The 12,503-nt window shown below is 40.9% G+C and overlaps 1 gene segment (V, D, J or C); it reads left to right on the top strand.

Annotated features, from left to right (window-relative positions):
- Window positions 1-211: 211 nt before the first annotated feature.
- Window positions 212-1,154, top strand: LOC115834311. The segment is given in 2 exon segments: window positions 212-260; window positions 635-1,154. Coding segments are annotated over 2 exon segments (378 nt in total).
- The last annotated feature ends 11,349 nt before the right edge of the window (window positions 1,155-12,503 follow it).

The following is a 12,503-nucleotide window of genomic DNA, read 5'->3' as shown; positions in this document are numbered from 1 at the left end:
ACTATGTTTGTTTTACTCCAACAAACATTTATGTCATATTGTTCACAGAAGAGACCTTCCACCTGCCCCATCAACCTTTTCCACACTGCTGCACCCACCAGGTGATTTGCATATTGTACCCTAGGGAGGTTCTTCCCTTTCGAGTCTGAGATAAAAGCTCAGCTCTAGCCTCACCTTGACTGATCAGGACTCAACAGGTCACCTTCTCACAATGAGGCTCCCTGCTCAACTCCTGGGGCTGTTAATGCTCTGGGTCCCTGGTAAGGATAGGATTAAAATGAGGTGGGAAAATAGGGAGAGAGGGTGAGTTCTGGTGGCTCCACAGCTTCCTATATTTATTTCAACCATGTGTACAGGCACATGGTCTATGCTCCAGAAAACAGAATTCATATTTTTGTGTCAGGAATAAGTATGAATCACCTCCCAGGAACAATGACCAGTGCTCTGATTAAGATCTTGAAAATAGAGGGTTCCCTGCTGGCTAATAAATATTGGATTAATTTTAGAAAGTCTACTTTTAATGATATAAATCAAAATTTTAAAAAATATGTAACTAAATAAAAATCTTAAGGGAAATCATGAAAGTTGCTCATAGTGATCTATATAACCATGCACTTCTCTGTTATTATTTCAGGATCCAGTGAGAACATTGGGATGACCCAGATTCCACTCTCCCTGCCTGTCACCCTTGGAGAGCCAGCCTCCATCTCCTGCAGGTCTAGTCAGAGCCTCATGGATAGTGATCATGGATTCACCTATTTGTATTGGTATCTGCAGAAGCCAGGCCAGTCTCCACAGCTCCTGATCTATTTTGTTTCCTACCGGGCCTCTGGAGTCCCAGACAGGTTCAGTGGCAGTGGGTCAGGCACTGATTTCACACTGGAAATCAGCAGGGTGGAGGCTGAGGATGTTGGGTTTTATTACTGCATGCAAAGTAGAGAGCTTCCTCCCACAGTGGTATAGCCCTGAACAGAAATCTCTCTGCTGGGGTGTCCCAGCTGCTCACATGCCCTGCTTGTCTTGGGAGCAGCTCAGCAGTGTCTCTGAGACTGCAGAAGAGGAGGCTGTTGGAGGAATCAGGTCAGAGTATGCTTCTGAAGACTCTGTCTGGGACGACAGGTGCATGTCACTAAGCATGGCTAATTTTTATATTTTTCATAGCATTGGTACTTCACCATGTTGCACAGCCTGTTGTCAACCCATGGGCTCAAGCCACTCACCTGACATGGCCTCCCAACATGCTGAGTGTATAGGTGTGAAACAGTATGCCAGGTCAGCACCCCTGTTTATGTTCCTGTCACCTCACACAGCCTTCACTCTCATAAGCAACAGGAAAATGAGGATGTTCAAGGACTCTGTGAGTAAAAATTGGGACAAAAGGAAAAGGAGAATGGAATCCTCCTTCCTTGCTACATTTGTTGAAATTTATTGAGCAAAACAGCCAGACAATTGATCATTTCTGGCATAACATGTTGAATACATCTTAGGGCTTAGCAATTTTTGGTAAATTTTAAAGAAAATATTTGGTTATATGTAAAATTGTTATTTTCCCACTTTTTAAATTCCTGTTGTTCTATTTCCCATTCTTCTCCACTCCATGAGACAGTAGAGACAGGATTCTCCACTAGTTCTCCTCAGGGGGAGCTGACTGAGGACAATCAGTAACATCTTGTTCTTGAGTGTCAAATAGATTTTGTAATTTCATAGCAGACACAAGATATTAATACTAAAACTCTTTGATTACAATTGAATCTTGCTGATGTAAATAGGGAGTTCTTGAAATTTGGAAAGTTGGTATTAAAAATAAACTGCAGGCATTACAAGATGACCGAATAGCAACAGCTCCAGTCTACAGCTCCCAGCATGATCAACACAGAAGATGGGTGATTTCTGCATTTCCAACTAAAGTACATGGTTCATCTCAAGGGGACTGGTTGGACAGTGGATGCAGCCCACCGAGGGCGAGCTGAAGCAGATCGGGGCATTGCCTCACCTGGGAAGGGCAAGGGGTCCGGGAATTCCCTTTCCTAGCCAAGGGAAGCCGTGACAGAGTACCTGGAAAATTGGGACACTCTCACCCTAATACTGTGCTTTTCCAACTGTCTTAGCAAACAGCACACCAGGAGATTATATCCAGCGCCTGGCTCAGTGTCCCATGCCCATGGAGCAGTCTGAGATCGAACTGCAAGGTGGCAGCCAGTCTAGGGGAGGAGCATCTGCCAGTGCTGAGGTTTGAGTAGGTAAACAAAGCAGCCGAGAAGTTCAAACTGGGTGGAGCCCACCGCAGCTCAAGGAGGCCTGCCTGCCTCTGTAGACTTCACCTCTGGGGGCAGGGCATAGCTGAACAAAAAGCAGCAGAAAGTTCTGGAGGCTTAAACGTCCTTGTCTGACAACTTTGAAGAGAGTAGTGGTTCTCCCAGCATGGTGTTTGAGCTCTGAGAACGGACAGACTGCCTCCTGAAGTGGGTCCCTGACACCTGTGTAGCCTAACTGGGAGACACCTCCCAGTAGGGGCTGACTGACACCTCATATAGCTGGGTGCCCCTCTGGGATGAAGCTTCCAGAGGATCAGGCAGCAATATTTGCTCTTCTACAATATTTCTGTTCTGCAGCCTCTGCTGGTGATACCCAGGAAAACAGGGTCTGGAGTGGACCTCCAGCAAACTCCAATAGACCTGCAGCTAAGGGACCTGACTGTTAGGAGGAAAACTAACAAACAGAAAGCAATAGCATCAACATCAACAGAAAGGATATCCACACTAAAGCCCCATCAGTAGATCACCATCATCAAAGACCAAAGGTAGATAAAACCATAAAGATGGGGAGAAACCAGAGCAGAAAAGCTGAAAATTCTAAAAAGCAGAGTGCCTTTTCTCCTCCAAAGGATTGCAGCTCCTCACCAGCAATGGATCAAAGCTGGATGGAGAATGACTTTATGAGCTGGTAGAAGAAGGCTTCAGAAGGTCAGTAGTAACAAACTTCTCTGAGCTAAAGAAGGATGTTTGAACCCATTGCAAAGAATCTGAAAACCTTGAAAAATGACTAGATGAATGACTAACTAGAACAAATAGTGTAGAGAAGACCTTAAATGACCTGATGGGGCTGAAAACCATGGCATGAGAACTACGTGGTACATGCACAAGCTTCAATAGCTGATTGGATCAAGTGGAAGAAAGGGTATCAGTGATTGAAGATCAAATTAATGAAATGAAGCAAGAAGAGAAGTTTAGAGGAAAAAAGAGTAAAAAGAAATGAACAAAGCCTCCAAGAAATATGGGACTATGTGAAAAGGCCAAATCTACATTTGATTGGTGTACCTCAAAGTGACAGGGAGAATGGAACCAAGTTGGAAAACCCTCTTCAGGATATTATCCAGGAGAACTTCCCCACCTAGCAAGCCCGGCCAACATTCAAATTCAGGAAATACAGAGAACACCACAAAGATACTCCTTGAGAAGAGCAACCCAAAGACACATAATTGTCAGATTCACCAAGGTTGAAATGAAGGAAAAAATGTTAAGGACAGCCAGAGAGAAAGGTCGGGTTACACACAAAGGAAAGCCCATCAGACTAACAGCAGATCTCTCAGCTGAAACTCGACAAACCAGAAGAGAAGAGGGGCCAATATTCAACATTCTTAAAGAAAAGCATTTTCAACCCAGAATTTCAAATCCAGCCAAACTAACCTTCATAAATGAAGGAGAAATAAAATCCTTTACAGACAAGGAAATGCCGAGAGATTTTGCACCACCAGGCCTGCCTTACCAGAGCTCCTGAAGGAAGCACTAAACATGGAAAGGAACAACCGGTACCAGTCACTGCAAAAACATGCCAAATTGTAAAGAACATCGATGCTAGGAAGAAACTGCATCAACTAATGGGCAAAATAACCAGCCAACATCATAATGACAGGATCAAATTCACACATAACTATATTAGCCTTAAATGTAAATGGGCTAAATGCTCCAATTAAAAGACACAGACTGGCAAATTGGATAAAGAGTCAAGACCCATCAGTGTGCGGTATTCAGGAGACCCATCTCACGTGCAGAGACACACATAAGCTCAAAATAAAGGGATGGAGGAAGATCTACCAAGCAAATGGAAAGCAAAAAAAAAAAAAAAAGCAAGGGTTGTAATCCTACTCTCTGATAAAATAGACTTTAAGCCAAAAAAGATCAAGAGACAAAGAAGGCCATTACATAATGGTAAAGGGATCAATTCAACAAGAAGAGCTAGCTACCCTAAACATATATGCACCCAATACCTAAACATATATGCACCCAGATTCATAAACCAAGTCCTTAGAGAACTACAAGGAGACTTAGACACACAATAATAATGGGAGACCTCAACACCCCACTGTCAATATTATACAGAGCAATGAGACAGAAGGTTAACAAGTATATCCAGGACTTGAACTCAGCTTTGCACCAAGTGGACCTAATAGACATCTACAGAACTCTCCACCCCAAATCAACAGAATATACATTCTTCTCAGCACCACATCACACTTATTCCAAAATTGACTACATAGTTTGAAGTAAAGCTCTCCTCATCAAATGTAAAAGAAATCACAACAAACTGTCTCTCAGACCACAGTGCAATCAAATTAGAACTCAGGATTAAGAAACTCACCAAAACTGCACAACTACATGGAAACTGAAGAAGCTGCTCCTGAATGACTACTGGGTAAATAATGAAATGAAGGCAGGAATAAATATGTTCTTTGAAACCAATGAGAACAAAGACACAATGTACCAGAATCTCTGGGACACATTTGAAGCAGTGTGTAGAGGGGAATTTATAGCACTAAATGCCCACAAGAGAAAGCAGGAAAGATTTAAAACTGACACCCTAACATCACAATTAGAAGAACTAGAGAAGCAAGAGCAAACAAATTCAAAAGCTAGCAGAAGGCAAGAAATAACTAAGATCAGAGCAGAACTGAAGGAGATAGACTCAAGAAAAACGCTTCAAAAAAATCAATGAATCCAGGAGCTGGTTTTCTGAAAAGCTCAACAAAATTGATAGACCGCTAGCAGGACTAATAAAGAATAAAAGAGAGAAGAATCAAATAGACACAATAAAAAATGGTAAAGCGGATATCACCACCAATCTCACAAAAATACAAACCACCATCAGCGAATACTATAAATACCGCTATGCAAATAAACTAGAAAATCTAGAAGAAACAGATACATTCCTGGACACATACACTCTCGTAAAACTAAACCACGAAGAAGTTGAATCCCTGAATAGACCAATACCAGGCTCTGAAATTGAGGCAATAATTCATAGCCTACCAAAGAAAAAAAGTACAGGACCAGACGAATTTACAGCCGAATTCTACCAGAGGTATAAAGAGGGGCTGGTACCATTCCTTCTGAAACTACTCCAATCAATAGAAAAAGAGGGAATCCTCTCTAACTCATTTTATGAGGCCAGCATCATCCTGATACCAAAGCCTGGCAGAGACATAACAAAAAAAGACCAATATCCCTGATGAACATCGATGCAAAAATCCTCAATAAAATACTGGCAAACTGAATACAGCAGCACATCAAAAGCTTATCCACGATGATCAAGTTGGCTTCATCTCTGGGATGCAAGGCTGGTACAACTACGCAAATCAATAAACATAATCCATCACGTAAACAGAATCAAGACAAAAACCACATGATTATCTCAATAGATGCAGAAAATGCCTTTGACAAAATTCAACAGTGCCTCATGCTAAAAAGTCTCAATAAACTAGGTATTGATGGAATGTATCACAAAATAATAAGAGCTATTTATGACAAGCCCACAGCCAATATCATACTGAAGGGGCAAAAACTGGAAGCATTCCCTTTGAAAACTGGCACAAGACAGAGGTGCCCTCTCTGACCACTCCTATTCAACATAGTGTTGGAAGTTCTGGCCAGGGCAATCAGCCAGGAGAAAGAAATAAAGGGTATTCAATTAGGAAAAGAGGAAGTCGAATTGTCCCTGTTTGCAGATGACGTGATTGCATATTTACAAAACTTCATCATCTCAGCCCCAAATCTCCTTAAGCTGATAAGCAACTTCAGCAGGATACAAAATCAATGTGCAAAAGTCACAAGCATTCCTATATACCAGTAACAGACAAACAGAGAGCCAAATCATGAGTGAACTGCCATTCACAATTGCTACAAAGAGAATAAAATACCTAGGAAACCAACTTATAAGGGTTGTGAAGGACCTCTTCAAGGAGAACTACAAACCACTGCTCAACAAAATAAAAGAGGACACAAAGGGAACAACATTACATTCTCATGAATAGGGAGAATCAATACTGTGAAAATGGCCATACTGCCCAAGGTAATTTATAGATTCAATGCCATCCCCATCAAGCTATCAATGACGTTCTTCAAAGAATTGGAAAAAAACTACTTTAAAATTTATATGGAACCAAAAAGGAGCCTGCAATGCCAAGTCAATCCTGAGCAAAAAGAACAAAGCTGGAGGCATCATGCTACCTGACTTCAAACTATACTACAAGGCTACAGAAACCAAAACAGCATAGTACTGGTACCAAAACAGAGATATAGACCAATGGAAAAGAACAGAGGCCTCAGAAATAATACCACACACCTACAACCAACAGATCTTTGACAAACCTGACAAAAACAAATGGGGAAAGGATTCCCTATTTAATAAATGGTGCTGGGAAAACTGACTAGACATATGTAGAAAGCTGAAACTGGATCCCTCCCTTACACCTTATACAAAAATTAATTCAAGATGGATTAAAGCCTTAAATGTTAGACCTAAAACCATAAAAACCCTAGAAGAAAACCTAGGCACTACCATTCAGGACATAGGCATGGGCAAGGACTTCATGACTAAAACACCAAAAACAATGGCAACAAAAGCCATAATTGACAAATGGGATCTAATTAAACTAAAGAGCTTCTGCACAGCACAAGAAACTACCATCAGAGTGAACAGGCAACCTACAGAATGGGAGAGAATTTTTGCAATCTACCCATCTGATAAAGGGCTAATATCCAGAATCTACAAAGAACTTAAACAAATTTACAAGAAAAAATCAAACAGCCCCATCAAAAAGTGGGCAAACGATATGAACAGACACTTCTCAAAAGAAGACATTTATGCAGCCAACAGACACATGAAAAAATGCTCATCATCACTGGCCATCAGAGAAATGCAAATCAAAACCACAATGAGATACCATCTCACACCAGTTAGAATGGTGATGATTAAAAAGTCAAGAAACAACAGATGTTGGAGAGGATGTGGAGAAATAGGAAAGTTTTTACACTGTTGGTGGGAGTGTAAACTAGTTCAACCATTGTGGAAGACAGTGTGGCGATTCCTCAGGGATCTAGAACTAGAAATACCATTTGACCCAGCCTTCCAATTACTGGGTATATACCCAAAAGATTATAAATCATGCTGCTATAAAGACACATGCACACGTATGTTCATTGCGGCACTATTCACAATATCAAAGACTTGGAACCAACCCAAATATCCATCAATGATAGACTGGATTAAGAAAATGTGGCACATATACACTATGGAATACTATGCAGCCATAAAAAAGGATGAGTTCATGTGCTTTGTAGGGACATGGATGAAGCTGGAAACCAACATTCTGAGCAAACTATCCAAGGACAGAAAACCAAACACCACATGTTCTCACTCATAGGTGGGAATTGAACAATGAGAACACTTGGACAAAATGTGGGGAATATCACACACCAGGGCCTGTTGTGGGGTGGGGGGATGGGGGAGGGATAGCATTAGGAGGAATACCTAATGTTAATGACGAGTTAATGGGTAGAGCAAACCAACAAGGCACATGTATACATATGTAAAAAACCTGCACATTATGCACATGTACCCTACAACTGAAAGGGTAATAATTTTAAAAAAGTTAAAAATAAAACTACTACCTGAGTCAGCAATCTCACTCCCAGGGATATATCTAACAGAAATGAAATCAATATGTCAAAGAAATACCCACACTGCTATGTTTCTTGCAGCATTATTCAAAATAGCCAAGGTACAGAATCAAACTAAGTGTCTAACAGTGGATGATGAATAAAGAAAATTTGGTATATATACACAATTGAATACTATTGTGCCATAAAAATGAGTAAAACCTTGTCATTTGTAACATGGGTAAGCCTATAGGACATTATGTGAAGTAAAAGAAATCACATTCAAAATACAATCATGCCTTTCCTACACTCTCCTAAAGTCTTAACTCATTCCTGAATTAACCCAAATGTTCAAGTCCAAAATCTCATCTGAGACACAGGAAGTTCCTTCTGCCTATGAACCTGTAAAATCAAAAGCAAGTTAGTTACTTCTTACATACAATAGGAATACAGGCATTGGGTAAATGTGCCTGTTCTAAGTGGGAGAAACTGGCCAAAACAAAGGGGCTACAGGCCCCATGCAAGTCCAAAATCTAATAGGGCATTCATTAAATATTTTATGGGCTGGCGTTGAGTCTCTGGGGATTTTCCAGGTGCACAGTGCAAGTTGTTGGTGGATCTACCATTCTGGGGTATGGAGGATGATGGTCCACTTCTCACAGCTGCACTAGGCAGTGCCCCAGTGGAGACTCTGTATGTGTGATCCTACCCCACATTTTCCTTCTGCATTGCCCTTGCAGAGGTTTTCCATGAGGGCTCCACTCCTGCAGAAAACTTCTGCATGTACATCCAGGCATTTTTATACACCCTCTGAAATTTAGGCAAACGTTCCCAAACCTCAATTCTTGACTTCTGTGCACATGCAGGCCCAACACCACGTGTAAGCCACCAAGGCTTGGGGCTTGTACCTACTAAAGCAATGGCCTGAGCAGTACATTGGCCACTTTTAGCCATGACTGGGATGCAGGGCACCAAGTCTTGAGCCTGTATCAAGCAGCAAGGCCCTGGGCTCGGCCCATGAATCCATTTTATCTTCCTACGCCTCAAGACTTGAGATCAGATAAGATGCCTGAAGACCTCTGACATGTCCTGGAGACATTCTCCCCATTGTCCTGGCGATTAACATTTGGCCCTTCATTACTTATGCAAATTTCTGCAGCCACCTTGAATTTCTCAGAAAATGGGTTTTTCTTTTCGATCACATCATCAGGCTGCAAATTTTCCAAAATTTTATGCTCTGCTTCCCTTTTAAACATAATTTCCAATTCCAAACCATATCTTTGCATAAAACTGAATGATTTTAAGAGCACTCAAGTCATCTCTTTAATGATTTGCTGCTTAGAAATTTCTTCCACCAGATACCTTGAATCATGCCTCTCAAGTTCAAAGTTCCACAGGTCTCTAGGGCAGGGGCAAAATGCTACCAGTCTCTTTGCTAAAGCATAGCAAGAATCATCCTTATTCCAGTTCCCAATAAGTTTCTCATCACCATCTGAGACCACCTCACCTGAACTTCATTGTCCATATCACTCTCAGCATTTTGGTCAAAGCCATTCAACAATTCTCCAGGAAGTTCCAAACTTTGCCACATCTTCCTATCTTCTTCTGAGTTCCCCAAAAGGTTCCAACTTCTGCCCATTACCCAGTTCCAAGGTCACTTCCACATTCACAGGGATCTTTTAGCAATGCCCCACTACCTCGGTACCAATTTACTGTATTAGTTCATTCTAATGCTGCTATGAAGAAATACCTGAGACTGCATAATTTATAAAGAAAAGAGGTTTAATAATTTCACAGTTCTACATGAATGGAGAAGCCTCAAGAAACTTACAATCATGGCAGAAGGGACCTCGTCACAGGATAGCAGGAGTGAGAATGAGTCTGAGAGAAGGGGGAAGCCCTTTAGAAACCAACAGATCTTGTGAGACTCACTCACTATCATAAAAACAACATGGGGGAAACCACCTCCAGGATCCAATTACCTCCACCTGGTCCCACCCTTGACAGGTGGGGATTATGGGGATTATAATTCAAGGAGAGATTTGGGTGGGGACACAAAGCTAAACCATATAAATCGGTAATAGAAGACAACAACAACAAAGAATGGAATAAAATAAATGTTTCTGAACTCTTGGGAACAGCCATTAGATGAAGTTACAAAGTTTACAAATATCTGGAGTCTATGATGACTTGGTAATTATTTATTTAGGCAGATCTTATTCACCTTTTCCATTCTTGCTTTGGAAAATATCCAGCTTAAAACCCAGAGACTGTGTGGTTTTCACATAGGATGGAATCCAGCAGTCCAAGAAGAAATTTGAAACAAAATATAAGAAGTTATTTAATCTATTCACTCAAGATCTCTGATTTCACCAACAATTATCTAAGGCAAAAGAAAAAGAATTCTGTTGATTAAGTGAAAAAATTAAAGCAAATGTTTGCTGCTAAATTATATTTTTGAGTATACTTCTAAACAAGAGCAACCTCTTTTAGCTAGCATATAGTTTCAAGATGCAATAAAGGCAATTTGTTTTAAATGAAAATTCTTAGTGGTGGTCAGAATCACAGCTTAACAATTGAAGAATCTGTGGCTTTTATGGAGGCCTTATTTTAGAAACAAGGCTTCTTTCTTTAAGAGTGAGAAGTGATGGGATCTTAGAGAAAATAAAGAATGTGTAAAACAGAGAATGTTCAGAGAGGCAATGGAACCATCAGTTCACCTTATGCAGTTTGATTGTGGGAGAGGTGGGCTCCGCAGAAAAATTAACATGCATAGAGATAAAGCCTTCATGCCAACAAAGGTTTCCATTAATCTCATAGCTAAGTCTGTACATTATATATTTTTCTCTATTTTCCACGAAAAAGAAAAACAATAATTAAAAAATTTAGAAACAGATTCAGATGAGGAAGACCTAGAAAAGGATCTTGAAGAACCAAAGAGGTCAGACTGTAAACAAGCATGTTTAGCCCAGAGTTCAGAAAGATTTTTTTCTCAGAAACACATTCAAAGAGCCTACTCTGAGCCCCCTGTGTACAGAATATTCATCCACGAATTTATGTTCTAGTGAGCAACAGTTTGTAGTTAGTGAGCTCATGCGGCCAGCACCAATCCAAGGTGCCTGGGAGCCAGAAATTGAGTGCAGATGATCTGGAGTTACACAGAGGGATGTTCCCCATGCTGTCGGTTTAGTCTCAATTCTCACCCAAGGAAAACACTCACTTTTAATCAGAAAAATTGTCCGATGGGGTCCAGGTGGAGAACAGGGCTCTGTGTGACTCCATCTCACCCATAGCAATGTGGGATTGGGCTATCTGGACTAATTCAGTCTGTAGAAGAAGTCTACAGAATGGGCCACAGGGTTATATTAATGAACCAACAATGATCTATGTGAACTGCCCCTGTGTTATTTCTAAACTGCAGGCTTATTTCTCAATGGCATGTGACAAACTCAAATTTTACAATACAATAATTTCATAAATAGCCAAATGAAGACTTTTAGCCATTTAAAAAATGCTTGTTTTGTCTATTCCAAGATATTTTACCCACACCTGATGGTAATAGATAAGTCCCAGGTTATGCAAACCCCAAACCGTTAGTGCCCTGGGAGCTGTATGACCCAGAATCTCCCCACTGTGCTGCTGTGTGACATCCTCTGGACACATAGCACCTTCTCCAGTAAATCCTCATTCCCACTTTCTGAGAAGCATCCCGGGCACCTTAGCCCCTGCTCAGACTCCTGCTGTGAGGAACGTCTCCCTGAAAACCCGTCAAAGCTTTGCCCAATAAAAGTCGTGTGGACTGCTCCACTCTTGTGTCCATCTCTTTGTCCTTGATCAGCCCACAAGCTCCTCAAACTCTCTTGCAAACAAGATCTTACACACAGAAGTTACAAAATTTAATGAAGGAAAATCATAAACATATTAAATAGTAAAATATGAGACTTTCATTCTAATCCTACCTCCTCATCACAATCTGTGATCATCAACCCAGGTTATCGCCATGGAGTTCAACATTTAAAGCCAGTATCATTTTTACTTAATTATTTTTTCTAACCTTGTGAAAAATATCTTATTTTGCTAGATTCCTCAGAATGTATAGAAACCAAACTTTCTTGTGGAATCATACTTAAAACTTTATTTGTGTATATATATATATATATATATTTTTTTTTTTTTTTGGAGACAGAGTCTTGCTGTTGCCCATGCTGGAGTGCAGTGGCGCAATCTCGGCTCACTGCAGGCTCCGCCCCCAGGGTTCACGCCATTCTCCTGCATCAGCATCCCAAGTAGCTGGGACTACAGGTGCCCGCCATCTTGTCTGGCTAATTTTTGTGTTTCTAGTAGAGACGGGGTTTCACCGTGTTAGCCAGGATGGTCTCTGTCTCCTAACCTCGTGATCCGCCCGCCTCGGCCTCCCAAAGTGCTGGAATTACAGGCGTGAGCCACCAAGCTCAGCTATGTATTTTTTTTTTTCACCAGGTATGACTATGGGTTACATTTCCGAAAATTACATAGCACAAAAATATATTATTTCAATTCTTCTTAGATTGTTTTCCCCTGCAGGACAGT

Source organism: Nomascus leucogenys, unplaced genomic scaffold (assembly GCF_006542625.1).
Source record: "Nomascus leucogenys isolate Asia unplaced genomic scaffold, Asia_NLE_v1 000946F_67128_qpd_obj, whole genome shotgun sequence".
Classification (NCBI taxonomy): Eukaryota; Metazoa; Chordata; class Mammalia; order Primates; family Hylobatidae; genus Nomascus; species Nomascus leucogenys.
The sequence above is the reverse complement of the archived record's forward strand: the minus strand, read 5'-3'. Positions and strand labels throughout refer to the sequence as shown.